We start from the raw sequence: 19,127 nt of genomic DNA on the forward strand, positions 1-19,127 counted from the left end.
TTAGTGTTTAGAAAGCGGTTAGTGTTTAGAAAGCGGTTAGTGTTTAGAAAGCGGTTAGTGTTTAGAAAGCGGTTAGTGTTTTGACAGCGGTTTGTGTTCAGTTAGCAGTTACTGTTTAGAAAGCGGTTAGTGTTTAGACAGCGGTTGGTGTTTTGACAGTGGTTAGTGTTCAGAAAGTGTTTCGTGTTCAGAAAGTGGTTTGTGTTCAGACAGCGGTTCGTGTTTCGATAGCGGTTAGTGTTCAGATAGTGGTTCGTGTCCAGAGAGTGGTTAGTGTTCTGATATCGGTTCGTGTTCAGATCATGGTTAGTGTTGAGATCGCGGTTCGTGTCCAGACAGCGGTTTGTGTGCAGATCGCAGTTTGTGTGCAGACAGCGGTTCGTGTTCAGACAGCGGTTCGTGTTCAGACAGCGGTTAGTGTTCAGAAAGCAGTTCGTGTTCAGATCGTGGTTAGTGTTCAGATCGTGGATAGTGTTCAGATTGTGGTGAGATCGTGGTTAGTGTTCATATTGTGGTTAGTGTTTAGATAGTGGTTAATGTCCAGAAAGTGGTTTGTGTTTAGACAGTGATCAGTGTTCAGATCATGGTTAGTGTTCAGATCGCGGTTGGTGTTCAGATAGTGGTTCGTGTTCAGAAAGTGGTTAGTGTTCAGATCGTGGTTTATGTTCAGATAGTGGTTAGTGTTCAGATCATGGTTAGTGTTCAGATCGTGGTTAGTGTTCAGAAAGCGGTAAGTGTTCAGAAAGCGATTCGTGTTCAGATTGTGGTTAGTGTTCAGATAGTGGTTAGTGTCCAGAAAATGGTTTGTGTCCAGATAGCGGTTCGTGTTCAGATAGGGGTTCGTGTTTTGACAGCGGTTTGTGTTCAGATAGCGGTTAGTGTTCAGAAAGTGTTTCGTGTTCAGACAGCGGTTTGTGTTTCGATCGCGGTTAGTGTCCAGAAAGCAGTTCGTGTTCAGACAGTGGTTAGTGTTCAGATAGTGGTTAGTGTTCAGATAGTGGCTAGTGTCCAGAAAGTGGTTTGTGTTCAGACAGTGCTTCGTGATGCAATAGCGGTTCGTGTTCAGATAGTGGTTAGTGTTCAGATAGCGGTTCGTGTTCAGATAGCGGTTAGTGTTCAGATAGTAGTTCGTGTCCAGACAGCGGTTAGTGTTCAGATAGCGGTTTGTGTTCAGAGAGTGGTTCATGTCCAGACAGTGGTTCGTGTCCAGACAGTGGTTCGTGTTCTGATATCGGTTTGTGTTCAGATCGTGGTTAGTGTTTTGATAGCGGTTCGTGTTCAGATAGTGGTTCATGTCCAGACAGTGGTTAGTGTTCTGATATCGGTTCGTGTTCAGATCGTGGTTATTGTTCAGATCACGGTTCGTATCCAGACAGTGGTTCGTGTCCAGATAGCGGTTTGTGTTCAGATAGCGGTTTGTGTTCAGATAGCGGTTAGTGTTCAGATAGCGGTTAGTGTTCAGATAGCGGTTAGTGTTCAGATAGCGGTTAGTGTTCAGACAGCGGTTAGTGTTCAGACAGCGGTTAGTGTTCAGACAGCGGTTAGTGTTCAGACAGCGGTTAGTGTTCAGACAGCGGTTAGTGTTCAGACAGCGGTTAGTGTTCAGATTGTGGTTAGTGTTTTGATAGCGGTTCGTGTTCAGACAGCGGTTTGTGGTTAGACAGAGGTTAGTGTTCATAAAGCGGTTAGTGTTCAGATAGCGGTTAGTGTTCAGACAGCGATTAGTGTTCAGACAGCGATTAGTGTTCAGATAGCGGTTAGTGTTCAGATCGTGGTTGTCTTCAGATTGTGGTTAGTGTTTAGAGCGTTATTGCAATGATACAACTGAGTGTTCGGTGTTCGTGAAACAAACCAGTGCTTGGTGTTAGTATAAACAATAATAATTAAGAGTCGTACCATGGAGTGGAGTGAGTGCTTATTGTTAGCATAGTGAGCGCAATGCGGAGTCGGCCCGAGCATGAGACCCCACATGTCGGAAACACGCGATGACACGGAGTCCGTAATTCGTGAACAAGCGCCAACGTGGCCGACTCGCTCGGGAGGAGAAAGACAACGCGTACCGATCACTTCCTGCAGTTCGTACTCTTCACGCACGTTGGACCACAATGCAGGGATTGCACACTCCTCCGCCATGCCGTCGAACCGCGCCCGTTCTTCCGGCAGACGCCTCTTACGCATGAACGTTTCCAGCGTGATGATGTCATGACGTCTTCAAGAGCTGAAAGGCTGCAATGACGCGTCTTCATTACGAACGTCTCATTTCCCCTCGTTTGACGTCACGACGCACAATGTCGCACGTTTTGCGACTGTTGCTCTTTATATTTACGAGCAGAGTACCCGACCGACGGGTGATCTTGTTCCAAGCAAGCAACACGTTTTTCTGACGCATATCTTTATTTGGGCGGTGTATAGGTAACTGACAGCACTATGTAGGCAAAATAAACATGAAGTTATGTGCATGAAGCAAAAACATACCTACTGCTTATAATTCAAAACACCTCACTGCACTGGAAAACACCGAGACAGGAATACTGTTCTGCAAATGGTGGAGACTTGTAATACCCTCCCCACGTGTATGTGGCGCTACGTCATACACATTTACATGGAGAATTTGCGTCCCTCCCCCTCCTTCCCCCACCAAGACCACGGGCAAAGACAAAAAACACTCCTATGTGTGATGAATTGAAGGACGTGACGCGTGATCACGTGTCACGCGGCTCGTACACGGGACAGATAAAACCGAGATTCCGCGCGGTCGCTAGGATGGTCCTTGGGGCATTGTCATTTACGGCGGCGGTTCACTTGGTGCTCGTTGAATGGTAGAATTGAGAGTATTCCGGACTCTGTGCTAATTGCTGATTTATTTTGCGGTGATCGCCTGCACGTGTATACCTTGCTGCACATGTATTCCCTGATGTGTCTGTAGAAGCGGTTCCAATCAAGTGAAATAAAGCCTACACTCCGAAGGTTTTTCCCTCGCATTCATTTCACTATGGGCCTTATTCAGATGACGTCACCGGTCACGTGACTGTGGCAGCTCCGCCATATTGAGTGGCAAGAAAGTATGACCGCGTCCATGACAACCGATAGTCTCCACTTCAACTCCACCGTTATTCCCAAGCAAGCGATTTTTTTTTCTGCAAATGGGTAAGAGTTGTTGTGCCCCGGGATGTACTCAGCGATATACTAAAGGCTCTGGAGGGCAGTTTTACCGCTTTCCCGCCGAAGTAGACCGACGACATCTTTGGATATCGGTTCTGAGAAGAGAAAAATGGCGTCCTGGCGAACCTGACTGGTTGTGCGGCCTTCATTTTGTCTCCGGTATGAAACTAATTTCTGATACGTTATTTCAGTGGTTGGTATTAAATAGCTGGTGGTTACAAAAAATATCGTCTGATTTGTTTCATTAAAATGCATTATATCCCTTGTTTTATTGACAGAATGAGATAGGCCAGATCGCCTTTTCTCACAGCCGCCTAACGCGCACAGTTCTGAGTTGTTTCACCACAGAAAGTCACATCATTATGTATAATACGTTAAAAAAAACTATCCCTTGGAAATATCCACATCAGCGTGGCATTACACCGGATGTTTGTCATGGGAAAAATATAATGTATCTGTCAGCAAACTGACGAACGAAGATTTTCTACAAACTTAGCATTTAGACAAGAACTTCACTTGAAATTAACTTGTGGCAGCAGTCAGGTTAAAAAAAAAGTGACTCTGGTTGCTGAACAAAACAAGCAACAACGATAATACAATAATAGTGAAATGACAGAAAACAGGCTGATCTTTGCCCTCACGATAATACAGTTATTGTCAGCTTTCGTCGAGATTATGTCACTAACAAACCCAGCGACATAATATGAGTAAGCGTCCATATTCTTGAAAGTTCAGAACCACACAGGTTCAGTTTTTCGCAGGACCTCTTCTGAGAAATATCATCTAATCCATGGAAATAGCCCAGAAGTTTGCGTGACACGTGCGTGGTAGCCATGATTTTTTTGGAACTCAATATGGCGGAGCCTTACCTTTTGCTGCAACGTTAATCGCTTAGTGCATGGAGACGATGTACACTAATTGGGGTCGGGTACTCTGCTGATGGAATCGGTCCACAACAAACACACAAACACCGGTCCGTGAATTATCTCGTAAGGATGAGGGAAGGGGGAAGTGATTGTGAATTTAACGTTCCATCTTTATTGACTTTTAACATTGTTCTTTAAAAAAAACAGGAGCAGGAACAACGCAGGCATGATAGGCCGAATAGCCTTCTCATGCGCCAAAGTTCCCTGTGTATATATTTGTGTAATGTTGTTAAGAACAGGAAGAAATGGGGAGAGAAGATCAGTGAGTTGGGGGTGAGGATGCATTGAATGGGAAGAGGGAGAATGAGACATTGGGAAGGGGGAGATGGACTTGGGGGTTGGAAGGAGGATTGAGTACTTGGGGTTTGGGGCAATTGAGGACTTTAAGAAGAAAGGGGGAGGGGATGACAGAGTTGGCCTTGGGGAGGGAGGGCAGAGAGGGGACAGAGTTGGGATCGAGGGTTTTGAGGATTGCAAGAATGGGGAGGGGAGCACAGAGTTTGGATGTGGTGCGAGGGGGGTTAAGGACATTGGATTGTGTGTGGGTGTGGGACCTTAAGAGGGTTAGGGACCTGAAGTCACATTTTACATTATGCAGAATTTCCATGGGTCCATGATAGTCCCATTGTGTCTTTTGGGTCCGCCGGGTCTTTTGATCCTCTCGGTCTTTTATGCCTTGGTTCGTTTGGGTCTTTTGTGTCCTCGGTCCTATGTAGCAAGTCTGGATGAAATTGGCCCACAACTGTAGGAGTAGTGCAATTTCAGACACCCAAAAGATCGTCTGGGTCTTGTGTCCTCAGGTCATTTGGATCCCCGAGCCTTTTGCGTCCTCTCAGTCTTTAAGGTCTTTTAGGTCCTCTGGTTCCTTGGGGTCTTTTGTGTATTTTTGGTCTTCATGCTATTTTGTCTTCTGGGTACTTGAGGCATTTGGGGTCTTTTGGGTATTTATGAGTTTTCGGGTTTTTCAAGACTTTGGGGTATTTTGGGTCTCTGGGGTCTTCCTGGTCTTCTTGATCTGTGGGGGTATTTTGGGTCTCCTGGGTCTTTTGGGGTCTCGAGCTCTTCTGAATCTTTCGGGTCTTCATGATCTTTTGGGTCTTCCTGGTCTTTTGAATCTTCAGCGTCCTCTGGGCACTTTCCGTTAAGTATTTCAGGTTATAATTGTGGGTGATGTCAGGTCAGCTGTCCAACCAATAGGTGAAGAGCGGACATACATACATACACTTGCTCCATTACGTAAATGGAGATGTGTTCTGTGTCACATCCAATTTATCTCTGACTCGTGGGGTATGCTTGTACATTGTAAGCAATAACGCACCGTGCTCGTGCGTGTCACGTCGTCGAGCCCAGGAAACACAAACTGGCGTGATTATGGATCACTACTATGGCAGAGTGGCTGGTGCTCGGTTATTAATCAGCCATCTTCGAAGTAGTAGTAGTAGTAGTAGTTGCCGTACAGTGGAGTTACATGTATTCAAAAACATCCAAACACAATACAAACCATTATCATGACAGTACGTACTTACATAATAAATAGAAGTTTTATGATTGTGGGCAAGCATCACCAACCTCCTGCTGGATATATCAATTGAGGTATTTATTTCACAGTTTACATTTATGAAGAAAATTATAATGATTATTGAGGCTCACAGAGGAATGCAACATTAAAACCGGCAGCAAAGTTCCATAACGTGTCCTTCCTGTAATTGACGGACTCGTGTTTGTGTGTGTTTGTCACACTACTCCTACTACAGTTCTGGGCTGATTTTACCCAAACTTGGTACATCGGATCAGCATGACCCCAATTTATTAATTGGGGAATTTTTTTTAATCTTTTCCAGTGGTCTTGGGGGGGGGGGGAGGACGCAAATTCTCTATGTAAATGTGTATCGTGTCGCGCCATCTCAAGGTGGAAGAGGGTATTACAAGTCTCCACCCTTTACAGTGCAGTATTCAAACAAAAAATGTCAAAAATTCCTGCAGCCACGTTTACCTGTTCATTGAGATGTTTTGAATTATACACAGCAGGTATGTTTTTGCTTCGTGCTTGTAACCTGGTTATTTTTATTTTATTTTCAGGAGCGATTGAGGCAACTGTCGGTTTGAGAGAGCTGTATAAATTAACATTGTAAAGTATGGAGTACGGCAGTGCTCCATATCTTCCATCTATATATTACTAAAACTCTCATCTTGTACATATATCTTCTTCTTCTTCTTTCGACTGCTCCTTTTCGGGGTCGCCACAGCGGATCATCCGTATGATCCGCATAGTGATTTGGCACATGCTTTATGCCGGATGCCTTTCCTGACGCAACCCTGGTCGCCTCTTACGACACAGGGATCTGGTACACCTATTTAACCGGGGTATACACCGGCCCAGTACACTAGTACTCATTTCACCGACCTCGGAAGGATGACAGGCTGAGTCAACCCCCTGGTGTATTAATTCAGTGGCCCAACGGGGCTTGAACTCAGGACCTTTGGATCCCAAGCCGCTGCCCCAACCACTGCACCAACACCAGGCTCTCATCTTGTACGTATATATGTTCCCGAAATACAGCCAAAATGGTACACAAAAGCGCAAACATTTTCGGGCTACCTTACTCGCCATTCTCCTGTGCTGTGCAGTATCAAGTTTCGTTCAAATCTGGCAACGAAAAAATTATTAAAAAATCAATTCCTGATTCAGTCAAGTCCTCTTCGGGAGAATTTGATCAATGCAAACAATGTCAGCGAGATAGTTCGCTGGAGCTATCTTTTTTTTTTTTCTTGAAATTATTTTTTTCATCAACCACTGTCACAACGGGTTCACGGGTTGTCCAGTATATTACCAAAATTCTCATCTTGTATGTATGTGTATATATATATATATATATGTATATATATATATATATATATATATATATATATATATATATGTATATATATATATATATATATAATATATATAATATATATGTTACTGAAATACAGCCAAAACGGGACAAGATAGCGCAAACATTTTAGGGCCACCTTACTCACAATTCACCAATGCAGAAGAATATAGCTCAGTACCATAATGTTGTTTGACTATTTTAGGCAGCGTCGGATTAGTTGAAGCCTGCTGCGGACAACAACATTTTCGAGGGATGGAGTTAGCTCCTCGTCATCTGAAGGAACTTCACCATGGTGTGAGATGCATCTGTCATGGCGTAGCAGATTGTTGTCAATAAAAGCTGTCAAGCACTGGTGCAGGTCTCCTGGGCATTATTCTGGTTCTAAATGGATATCAGACAAATCTAGGAAATGTGCGCTGGTTGACTGAAAACCGAAATGCAGGCGGATGACTTGCCATATACTTTCTATGGAGATAGTCATCGACGATCGTGCTAAGTGCAATGACTGGGAAATAATTGACAATTTGACTGAGCATCTTCGTCAACGTGTTGACTTTTAGCTGAGCTGTGTGGCGATCGGCTTGAGGGATACCTTCACCATCGTCAGCGAACACCTGGAGAGGTGTTGCTCTCATTTTATTGAGCCATTGTGAGCCAGTCACAAGAAAAGGAGCGTAATTCAGGTCTAGGGACCACGGGTAATGGAGATTTTGTTTCCAGTTTTCGAAATAATTTATCGTCTCTGATTTAGTGAAGCACCACTGTTTGGTGGCCCGATGTGAGTTTGCCAAAGTCCTAGCTGTAGATAACGTTACTCATAGACACCAGGTTGATGGCTGTTACTCAGGTTGTTTGCCCCCCTGGGTGGTCTGGGACAAGTTTTGAAGATCAAAAATCATGAGGCCTTCGGCTGCAGCACGTTTCATCAGCTGAAAGGCTGGAACGTATGGTCGAAATCGCTGCCACCATACCATTTACCCAAGAGAGACCTTATTGTGTTCACAATCCATTGGATCACACAGAGAACACCGTTTCTGTGAACAGGTCGAGTTTTATTGAGAGCTCATGCAAAACACATTGAGCCAGTGAAAATCAGAGCGAAGAATAATCATGAACAACAAAAGTCAAACAGAGCATGCGCAGGACGTCGTCAGGTGACGTCATGTCCGAAGCAGAAAAACAACTCGTACTGGTGCAAGATCGTATCGCACATGTCGACTGAAGACCCCTCATCAAGCAATCGGTGAGTGGTTACTGTCTCCACATTGGTGAATCAGGACCTTCCTTTCACAAAGTCATGCTGACCATTGCAGAAAAGTGAGGAGTTTGTCAGACAACCACCATCAAAAAATTTGTCTTTGCTCGCTGTTCCATACCCGATTGGAACAACCTCCCAAACTGATGTCATAAGTAGTGACACCCAATAACAATTTCAAAACTAGAACGACACTCGGGAGAGCGCATACCTCCGCCAGGCTGAACAGTTTACGTTTTGTACGCCAACGATAGGCCGGATCTGAACCAAAATCTAATTGGTTCATCGTCACACACCCAACCTGCCCACCAAGTTTCATCCAAATCTGGAAACAACATTTTAAGATATCGTTCTCACAGCTGAAGACAAACAGGCAGACGGACAGATAGGGATGAAAACGATCTCCATCCACCTTCAGTGGCCAAGGTGATTATGATACATATTGTTACGAATTCGCGCCCGCCAGCGTGCGATCGGCCGCGTACCTCGAATCGCAACCGTGTCGCCCACCGGACGGACAATTCAGTCGTGACCCTCCTGGAATTATCGCCTGAAACCAGTCACTGGTTGGGGTTTAACCTCACCACAGCCCATTCCACATTCTACCCGCGCGAAATAGGGTCACTCGCCGAATATCGAAATACCTAAGTACTTGCGCAGGTAACCTACTGAGGGGCCATACCTCGCCGCAGGTCGGCTTGGGACACGAACCGCTTCAGCGGTTCATTCCGTTCTACAGCGATAACCGAGCGGGTATTATCGCCGACCTCGACGGATCCGATTCTCCTCACTGGGTGTTTAAAACCCAACTAATTATTCCGCGATGCAAGATGGCATTTTCAATGGGGAATAGAGGACGCAACGAACGGGATACATTTCACATAAGGACATTTATTACAACTAAGCACGTATGTACAGCCAGGCAGTCATGCACGTATGTACAAGCAAATAGAAGCAATACCACCGACTACAATGAGAATGTACATGCACTTAACAGTTTTACTTAACAGATGGCGCCACGACAACATTCATTCAAAAACCCAAAAGAAACAAGAAAAGACCCCCTCACAGACAAGGGGTCAGGCTGGACCACTTGGGTCTTTATGACACGGGACCTGGGAGACCGAACGGGTCCCGTGAGACCGTAGCAGGTTACCTGCACCCTCGAGGTGCTTCGATGGTCGGCGAGCTCTCTCTTGCACTCTCCTCCACGGACGCGTAGGTTCGCGCCCCACAGCCGGCAGAGCTGCGCCTCCCGTCGGCGTCTCCGGTACGTCGCCCGGACTCTCCACCGACCCACGCCTCTGGTGTACGGGTCGCTCCACAGTCCCAGAGACCAAGAGACCAAGACAAGACTAGACAAAGAGAAGGGCGCAAAATGAAGAGAGGAGACCAGACCAGGAGAAGAGCACCAACGAAGAGAGGAGACCAGACCAGGAGAAGAGCGCCAACGAAGAGAGGAGACCAGACCACGAGAAGAGCGCCAACGAAGAGAGGAGACCAGACCACGAGAAGAGCGCCAACGAAGAGAGGAAACCAGACCAGGAGAAGAGCACCAACGAAGAGGAGGAGACCAGACCAGGAGAAGAGCACCAACGAAGAGGAGGAGACCAGACCAGGAGAAGAGCACCAACGAAGAGGAGGAGACCAGACCAGGAGAAGAGCGCCAACGAAGAGGGGGAGACCAGACCAGGAGAAGAGCGCCAACGAAGAGAAGGAGACCAGACCAGGAGAAGAGCGTCAACGAAGAGAGAGAGAGACCAAGGCTCGCGGCTGTCCGCATTATATAGCCTGGGGCTCCGCCCTTCGCCCCTCCCCGTTTTTGGCTCCGCCTCCCTTCGAGAAGCTTCTCGAAAAGGGGCGTTTCTCAACTCCGACTGCCTCACTCCTCGTATCCACCAATCGCGAGCGAGCCGCCTCGCCCTTCTCGTCACACCAGCCTCGGAGAAAAAAAAGGCGGAGAAACCGCACGTCATCGCAGTTCCTTCCTTGGTCCCTTTACTTGGCACCCTTGGACGGCTTTCGGCGCGGAAAGGGTCGAAGCGTGGTCTGTGGAGGATGGCGTTTGCAGGCTTGCGTAGTGGCGAAGATGGTTAAATGGTGGTGGTGGTGTTGTTGTGGCGATTGTAGCGTGGTTGGCGTTGTGGCATAGTTGGTGGTGGTTGTTGTAATGGTGGGCGAGATATGTCAGTTCAAAATAACGATAAAGTAAAACCGATCTCAAAGGGTCACAGCCCGGTGACACGAATAAATCCCATTAAACAACGGTGGGGAAATCTAACTGAACACAGACTTATCGATCTAACTGAACGAGGGAACCTTTATGGTGTTCTATGAATTTCCACAGCCGAAACAATATATACGTCAACCCAGGCTTCACCTCGACAATGGCTCCTCACCTTCCACCCATGTTTTTCGGTTTTATATACCATATGTAAATATAGTGTTGTGGTTCTGCGAAGCCAGCACTCCCCAAGGCAATGGCACCCAACATATAGCGGTCCTGAGACAGTTATTTCATCAGTATTCGTTGTTCGTCCTCCCCTCATGTCTCGTGGGTTAATGGGACCAAGTGCATTGCGTGGGACTCAGTTCGGTCTAATAAATATCTCCTGATTCGTACTCTGACCCCAAATCTAACCCTTTCCTTTTTGCCATATTACACAACAAGCATGCACGCACACATGCCATTCAAAAGACAATTGTGTCATGAGCACACCCCGATGCCTCCCGTGGCTCGGATCATCCACTGGCTCGGATCATCCACGTTGCACACGAGACAGCCTGCCCTGGGAATTTGCGCACCATTATTTCATTCAAATGTGCGCACCAATTCCCAACCGGCACCTCACCTTACGCCACACCTTGCTTACCAAATTTCACCATTTTGACCACAAACGCCTCCCACATGTGGGGAAAATACTCCTGCACCCTGTCATACCTCTGCATTGCTACAATTCGCCACTCTATTTGAGGAGCACCGTACAGCGTCGGCCAATGTCCTTGGCACCGCACGATGCTTGACCACACGAGACGCTATGTAACTCCACCGCATCTCACCGGGAACGTCCCAGGTGAGCGTTCAGAATTGTTACAGCCCTCATCCAGTAGTCAGACTGTAAGCAATGATGAGGGGTCGTGGGAAGGGCGATCCGGGAGTTTGGTTCGGTTCCCGGGTGTGCATTTGGGCTCGTGAGGGAGCGTGTGAGTGGTGAAGAAAGTCCGCTACCATCCACCATACAGACTACACGCGGTGCACGTTCGGGGCTGGGGTGCCGGCTCGGGGAGCATTCCCCCCATGTTAAATCAGGAGCTCTGAGCCGTGCCAAAGCTGGTGGGCATCTGAGCCGGTTTCCGGTCCTGGAGCCTGGCGGGGCATGGCTCGGGCCGCTGTGGCCCAATAGAGGAGCAAGATTTGGGCCACAGCGCGTCGCTTTCCGGTCCTCGCCCCACGCTTCGTCTGGGGCTTATAAAAGGGGTGAGTACAGAGCCATAAAAACATCTTCTTCCAGAATATCATCTGTGTGCAACTGCCATCCTTCGAGAGCATTCAGTGGACTTCTGCCACGCTGTCGACGTCCCATCACCCCTGCGCAGCCAGATGGACCAGTGCGGAGGGCACGTTGCCATGAGCCCCGGCGAATAAATCCGCAGGATATAACGCGCCACATCACGAGGTGGGAATGCTCAGGCGGAGCATCTCACAGAGGTACATGCTACACATACAGGCCTTTACATGGCTAAGTTGGGGATCTTCCTTCTCACACCTCTATTCTCCCCTTTCTCCATACACCCCTCTATACTGTGGACGCACAAAGAAGCAGCATACCAACTCTCAATCCCATTTTCCTCTGGCACGACACCGCACCTCTCACGTCGCATACATCACACCTCCCCACTCCCATACCATAGACACCAGTATCTTTCCAACTACCCCTCCCTTAGCGCCCAAGGCCATGTTGGTCAGCTGACTGCATCAGGTATTTAGAGGTCGCTCATCCTTCTCTCTCTTTCTTGGCTCTCGAAGTGTGTGTGTGTGTGTGTGTGTGTGTGTGTGTGTGTGTGTGTGTGTGTGTGTGTGTGTGTGTGTGTGTGTGTGTGTGAGATGGCACCTGTCCGAGATTAAGTAAAATTGTGGAAGACAGTCGGGATAATCATGCTCTGTTTTCTTTTGTATGTTGTTGTCTTTTGTCGCACCCCACAAATTCCTTGCTATCCCCTGCTGTACATAAAATAATACCCCATTCACTGTGCCATATTATTTTCCTCGCTTGGTTGTAAATAAATGCATTGTATAGAAATGTTCCCAGCTCGTTTTTGTGTTTTCTTTCATTGGTGCAGCATGGTCCGCACCCGAGTTGAGCCGGGATGTTATTCCCCAACAATCGGTTTCCGAGCCTGTACGTGCTTGGCAGTTCTGCTCGGCTGCATCTGATCTGGTAAGGGGATCCGGTTTGAGCAAGTGCGTACCGAGGGCGTGTTCTCCGGTAATTAGATCATGTGACCTTAAGGTAAATGATATTTATTAGACTGAGGACCCTAAGTCACGTGGTCGAGTTATTGGCGTTCGCGGTCAATTAGCGACCCGCTGCGTCACAAAGTTATTTGTGTGCAATGGCCTGCGATTGCAGAGAGTCTGTTGGGAACCCGAGGTAGTTCACCCATCGTGGTCTTCGCCCCAAGCGGGAATTGAACCCAGGTCCTCTGGTGAGCCACACTTGTGCTCTGTCATCTGAGCTATTTGAACAACACACCAGCTGAGCACGCAATTCTCCCACATATGGAGATGCCACTCTTTTTTTTCCCCGCTGCTTCTGGGACACTCATTACCAACCATAGGATATGTGTGGGAGGATTGCATGCTCAGCCAATGGGTGCCCCTGTTATCAGTTTACAGTGTCCCCCCCCAATCAACAGTCAGCTGGTATTAATTTTGCCGACCTCAGAAGAATGACTGGCTGAGTCAACCTCACTGGTGCTATTTCAACGGAACGACGGGGAAGATGCAGTACCAAGTTGGTATAGGTTAATAACCAAACCCATCAATTAGACAAATGAATGCTGAACAAGATCGTTGTGAACCCCCGGATTGATTTTGGGACCTCTACTTCGGGTGGTGGGCAAGCCCCGAGTAGTTCCGTACTCTTCTCAGACAGCAAACAACTACTTGCATGAGCGTCTTTTGAAGAACAAGGATTACAAAAACAAAAAAAAATTCCACAAATATTTATGATTGTTCTATCCTGTTCATTTTTTAATGATATTACTACGCCCCCTGTGGTGTTTAATAGCGGACATGGATGTGTCCCCCCACAGGAGGAAGACCCTCTCGAGAACAGGCCCTAGCTGCTCCTATGGTTGGCAGTGAGCACCCCAGAAGTAGTCGAGGAAAGAGTGGCACCTGCATAAATGAAAGAATTGCGTTACTCAGCCAGTGGGTCGCCCAAATAGCTGAGATGGCAATGCACTGGTATGGTTTGCCAGAGGACCTAGGTTCGATTCCTGGTCTGGGCACGTAAATTTTTCGACATATATTTATGAACAATGGATATAAAGGATCTGTTTCTTCGAGTAGGGGAGGTTGGTGGCCTTCAGTTTACATTGGCTCTATTATGATCCTGCTCCTCCTGCTATTTTACCTCTCCATCCAACCCATGTCTTTCCAGGTCACACTTTCTACCAACCACCCTGCCTTGTTGCCTTCCCAAGTCGAACCAACACTCTTTCACACAACACTGTTCACCTGTGGAACTTTCTTCACAAATCCATGGTCACGAGCTCTTCCATACAGGTACATATTCAAGTCTGCTGCCCACCATCACCTTGCAGATAATAGGATATCGGTTGATAAAAAAAAACTCTTCCAATAATCTAATAACAGGGATTAAAAACAAACAAACATCCATTTATGGTGGCAAAGGTTAGATGCATACAAGCTCAAGCAAAGAGACAGGGCAAATCAAAAAGGTGAATTAATGAGGGTCATGAGGGTGGAGGTGAAAGATCAGGCCAAAAGGGAGGGAGGACTTGTTGAAAAAAAAATGTATTGATACAGAATGGATGAACATGAAAATAGCAAAAACAGTGCAGTTACCTTAGGGTGTTGTTATGGACCACGAGGGCAATACAAGGGGAAAAGCAAGACAAGTCGTATCAACAAATACGAAGAGTGCTGGGAACGGAGGGCAGAACAGCTATTACGTGAGACTTCAACTTACCAAACAGGAGAGACTTAAGGGCAAAATGAAGATTAAAGGCTCAAACATTCAGTTCAGCATAATTAAACTCAATTGTTGAACAGCCTACACATCATCATATAGTTTTACACCCAACACCGGGAGGTGGTCCAAGCATAAAAGAGCAGCTCGAGGTTGGTGAGGGGAATTTAGGAGCTCGCAACAAACACATTCTCCGCACGATCATGTGGACGGACACAGTGTATTGCACAGATAAGCGAGCTCATCAGGGAAGTTAAAAGAGATGTGCAATTATTTATTTTCCAGCCACACATGCAAAATCTCAACAAGCGTTAGCTGGCTTGGAACGAAGTGTGTGCATTCCAACAATCCCATGATACTGTACATTCTTTCCATGCACACACCACAGGATACTTGATACTTGATATTATTTTATTTCTATTATTACAATGCCAACAGGAATGAGCCAGGTACATACATTCCACTTATATAATTTAAAGTTAGTGAGTTGCTGTGCATGCGCTGAACGAACGACACGCAACCACTACAGCACAATCCTGGACCGCTCAACAACAATCTGTTGATGCGGGATGGTTGGAAGGAGGGAGGTTGGTGAGGCCTGGAAGAGAAAAATACAATCAAAAGAAAATGGAGGAAATGGAAATATTTTAGCAACAAAATGTACATTCATCCTCCTGGAAATACCAACATTTATCAATTTTTTTTTTTTTTGCTTCGATTCGCGTTGTCTTATTCAGTGCAATTCCCACTGACCGAAACAAAATCTGCGTTTACTCAGATTGTAAAGGAGTGAACATCCACTGAGAGATGCGAGTCGACGTGACATTTCACACGAGTTGCACACACAGATATATTTGATCTTTGCTCCCTGAACTCCAAAAAAGCCTTCGCATGGTCCCGATTCGCGAAAGACGTCACGTTAACTAGTCAGGGTGATCTTACATCGGTGAGATCCTGATCAAGAGTTGGGTGCCATTCCTTATAGGTATTCAAATGGAAAGTACACAAGCAATCCCATAATTAGTTTGAACACGATAAAAACAAAAGAAAACCCAATGACAATACACAAAGCATTGCAATAGCTCTCAGTGTAAAATTACCCTCTGACTTTATATTTACTGTAAACCTGCTGCTACAGAAGTCACATAGTGGCCACAGCTTTCAGGCTAAACAATTTTCTGCAATAATCCATTCCTGTCCCACCTGTAGTCCAACCTTCCAAAAGACTGAGAAATAAAGAGGAAAACGTGAGTTAACGCCAATGGAACACGGACGTGATGAACGCGCCCCGCAGAATGGTTTGCGGGAGATGCAATTGTTCTCAACTTGCTCTGCCATTTCACAACTCCAAATGCAAAAGCAGCCAATTCTATCTGACCGATAGCGGCACGAGTGGGTAGGCCTATCACCACCAATTCCGCAAGATATATAACTCTGAAAGAATGAGGATAGAAAGTATGACCATAATTCATGTGGTTGTGGGTGCTGTACCGAAATAACATGTTATTCAAATGTTGCTTTTTCAAAGAAATTGCTGAGCACAATAATGTTTTGCTTTTGGCATGTGGACTGTGGGTTCGGAGGTGGGGATGAGTGTTTAAACAGCGCAGCATTAGAGCAACGGTTGCTGCTCATAATGTGCTTGTGACGGTCCCTGATTCTCGGCAACTACTCCCTGCATGGCCACAGGCTGCCCGTAGCTTTGCACCACCATTCCTGTCCCGCTCACTGTGTAGCCAGCCTGTTCCCCAGTTCTACCGGGCGCAGATGGCATGTAAGGCAGGGATGCAGAACTGCAAACAACAAAGGGAGAAAGGGGAATTGGAGCGCAATACCACCATCATGACTGCGTATTCGAGTCTCCAAACAATGTTTTACATTCGAACTGTATGCTTGTATCACATAGCTTATTTTGCATTGTAAAGTAGTTGTTATGAATACAGCACAATTGCCTGAATATTGTGCCAAAGGACAATATTCATAAGCTGAGCTTTACAAGCCAATCAACATAAAATAAGTCACCCAAATAGTCACAAAAAAACAGGACGAATAATTGACATTACCTTCGATGTGTTTGCTAACCGGTATAGCTCCAGACGTTTTGTTTACTTCAACGTTTTGATTTCATTTTGGTTTTGATTTGCTCACCCACTGAATGATGGCTGGCCCAGCGTGGTGGAGTTTGCAGGAAGTGTGGTTGCAACAGGCAGGCTGTAAGGTTGCTCACTTGATGCCGTGGTGTACCCACTCTGACCAGTGCCCTGCACTGCATAACCCTGAAGATACGAATCATATTCATCCCCCCAAACAATCTCACTTAAACGGGTACATAAAGCTTCAGTACATACACAGCACACACGCACCTGAATCCCAGACAATCCTGCAGTATGGGACACGTAGTATTGCTGTGGTTTGCCGTAGGCACCATACGCTGGAGCTTCATTCATCAGCCGGTTGTACAGATCCATTGCTTCCATTACCTTCAGGTTTAGGTCCGAGAGTTCAGAGTGTCTCCTGCATACAGGTGAGCAAGCACCGTGTGATATTGGCATCGATCATTACAGAAACACGGCGAAGGCAGCGACAGCCTGGTCTCTCTGTCTCTCTCTGTCTGTCTCTCTGTGTGTCTGTGTCTGTCTGCACAGCCAAACTGTTCTCAGAAATCTTGCTCAAATAGGCATTGTTGATGAGAGAAACGTGTTCTTATTTTAAAATTCTAGTAACACCAGTGTGCCATCAATGTCATGACGTGCCCGTGGGTCACATCCACCTACAGGGTCCAATCAGGTGACCAAGGCCAAAAAGGCGGAAACCACACCCTGAGTAATGGAGCAGAGTGCGCAGCCCCGATACTGAATGGTTGGAGAAAAGAAACCGTTTCATCAAACTCATGAAAGCTAGCTCATGTCACAAAGCTGGGGATGGAAAACCAACTCTTTACTTACAATTTACACACATGACCCTCATTACCTTAAACCTCGCCCCAACGAAGCAGATACATAATTCATCAAAATGAGTCGGCACATTGTCTGATTTCTGAAGCCAAGACAACACAGTATGCAGGCACATTGAGATATTGCACAAAGCACATAATGATAAACTTGATGGTGCAGTGAGCAGTAGAGACAGTTATAACTGCATTATAACAAAGGTAATTGTGGACCAAATGAGGAAGTAGTGGTCAAGAACAATGATGCAAGATTGGTGAAGAAAAATGTTATTACGTTTCGTGTCTGGGCAAAGTGAACCGATTGAGATTGATAATGTCAGCGTCACATGGGGAACACTTGCACAGAGCTGCAGGGAATCACCTCAGCATTATCGCCTGACAGGAGCTCAAAGACTTGCAGAAACAGGGCACTGCAGCAAAGGTTGCTCCAGATGGCTAAGTTAGGCTCCACTGAGGCCGTTCACGTGCAATGAACGCCGAGCCTCCAAGAGCATCCTGGTCTCGAAGGGAGAATTCCCACCCACCCTACCCCCTTCCCACGAGCACAACACACTGCGACGCAATGCAATCCCAGTGAGAGTCAACCTCATAAAAGTCTCTTCCTTGGCATGCTCCTTCACCTCTCTGCCTGAGCACCACACGTTGATCCCTTCATTTTGCCCTATCTGTCGATGTAATGTCTCTGACAGCAGCTGTCTTTTAGGCAGAGTATACCAGGCACACCCTTTTCCTCTTAAAGGCCAATCACATGGCTGCCCATGGTTCAAATCAGTCACCATGGGAAACAGCTGGTTTGGGCATGGTTCCACTGGCATGGACGAATCCCTGCCCAGCCATGCCATTGTCAAACAATGATGACCGATTCTGACCTATGTTGAGTTTATAGTCAAATGTCATTTTTACTACGATTTATCAACCTGGTTCACATTTCTTTACTTTTTACTTAACGAACATGACGAATACTAAACGATTCGATGACAAAACAATGATAACATGCATGCAATAAATTCTCACTCCCATAACAACAATAATTACATCATCAATCATTCCACTCAATTAATGCTAAACATCGCAAAAATTGCAGATTATTTGCATTTTTTTTTTCCCCAACAATATAATGAAGCAAAACTTGGTACCTCCTCAGCAGAAAGGTTTAAGATGTGGTTGGTGACCATCAATTTTTGAAAACATGAAAAGAAAAAGGGGTGGCAGAGTGAGGGATACAAAATGAAAAATTGAGAAAAGGAAGTGAAGGAGGAATTGGAGAGCAGGGAAAGAGGTTTCGTAGAAGTTATACTGGGGAAGGAGGGGTTGTGGAGGTGCGTCAGTCGGTGGCAATTGTGGTTGTGGGGAAAGGAGGGGGGGATGGTGTGGTGGGAGTTCTGAGTTTGATCATTTTTGCATTTGTAAAAATTAGATTTCGATTTCATACCAATATAGGGTACCCAAACTTGTAGGGTACCCAAACAAGTCAAGCGGTGGAAACACCGGGTGTTAGAATGTTAATTGGAGGAGAAATGTCAGCGACGCTGGTAGTGGAGTCTTTTGTTTTCCACTCGATTTTTGTCCCACACTCCCTTTTTTTGCAAATCTAAAACTCCACCACTAGTTTTCATATTCCAACTTCATATACAGCCCCAATAGTGGGGCAGATAACAGCAATTTTTGAGAGGAATCGTGCAAATGATGATACAAGCATCAAATTTGGCACATTTGTTCTCGAGGGGATTCTAATCAAAT

General features: G+C 46.2%; 3 protein-coding genes across 12 annotated transcripts in view; 1 reads left to right on the forward strand and 2 right to left on the reverse strand.

Moving 5' to 3' along the window:
• LOC147029863 (serine/threonine-protein kinase OSR1-like) overlaps positions 1–2,210 on the reverse strand; it is a 66,722-nt gene extending 64,512 nt beyond the window's left edge. For both annotated transcript variants that reach the window (XM_085873282.1, XM_085873281.1), the window contains exon 1: positions 2,061–2,210. In XM_085873282.1, coding sequence (XP_085729408.1) covers positions 2,061–2,178 — 118 coding nt within the window. In that variant the 5' untranslated portion in view covers positions 2,179–2,210. The remainder of the gene's footprint in view (positions 1–2,060) is intronic.
• Positions 2,211–2,755: 545 nt separating this feature from the next.
• Positions 2,756–19,127, forward strand: part of LOC147029864 (THAP domain-containing protein 2-like) — a 96,060-nt gene continuing 79,688 nt past the window's right edge. For 3 of the 7 annotated variants that reach the window (XM_085873297.1, XM_085873294.1, XM_085873298.1), the window contains exons 1-3: positions 2,756–3,321; positions 12,561–12,658; positions 13,886–14,010. In XM_085873297.1, the coding sequence (XP_085729423.1) occupies positions 3,144–3,321; positions 12,561–12,658; positions 13,886–14,010 (401 nt within the window). In that variant the 5' untranslated portion in view covers positions 2,756–3,143. Of the gene's footprint in view, positions 3,322–8,115; positions 8,208–12,524; positions 12,659–13,535; positions 13,690–13,885; positions 14,011–19,127 lie in introns of those variants that run through there. The other 4 variants (XM_085873292.1, XM_085873293.1, XM_085873295.1 and 1 more) reach the window with 4 other exon arrangements.
• LOC147029865 (signal transducing adapter molecule 1-like) overlaps positions 14,835–19,127 on the reverse strand; it is a 60,140-nt gene continuing 55,847 nt past the window's right edge. For all 3 annotated transcript variants that reach the window (XM_085873291.1, XM_085873289.1, XM_085873290.1), the window contains 3 exons: positions 16,801–16,951; positions 16,586–16,713; positions 14,835–16,230 (listed from right to left, as the gene is read on the reverse strand). In XM_085873291.1, coding sequence (XP_085729417.1) covers positions 16,050–16,230; positions 16,586–16,713; positions 16,801–16,951 — 460 coding nt within the window. In that variant the 3' untranslated portion in view covers positions 14,835–16,049. The remainder of the gene's footprint in view (positions 16,231–16,585; positions 16,714–16,800; positions 16,952–19,127) is intronic.

This window comes from Eptatretus burgeri, chromosome 3 (genome assembly GCF_056783735.1).
Source record: "Eptatretus burgeri isolate ZD-2024b chromosome 3, Ebu_testis_v1, whole genome shotgun sequence".
Classification (NCBI taxonomy): Eukaryota; Metazoa; Chordata; class Myxini; order Myxiniformes; family Myxinidae; genus Eptatretus; species Eptatretus burgeri.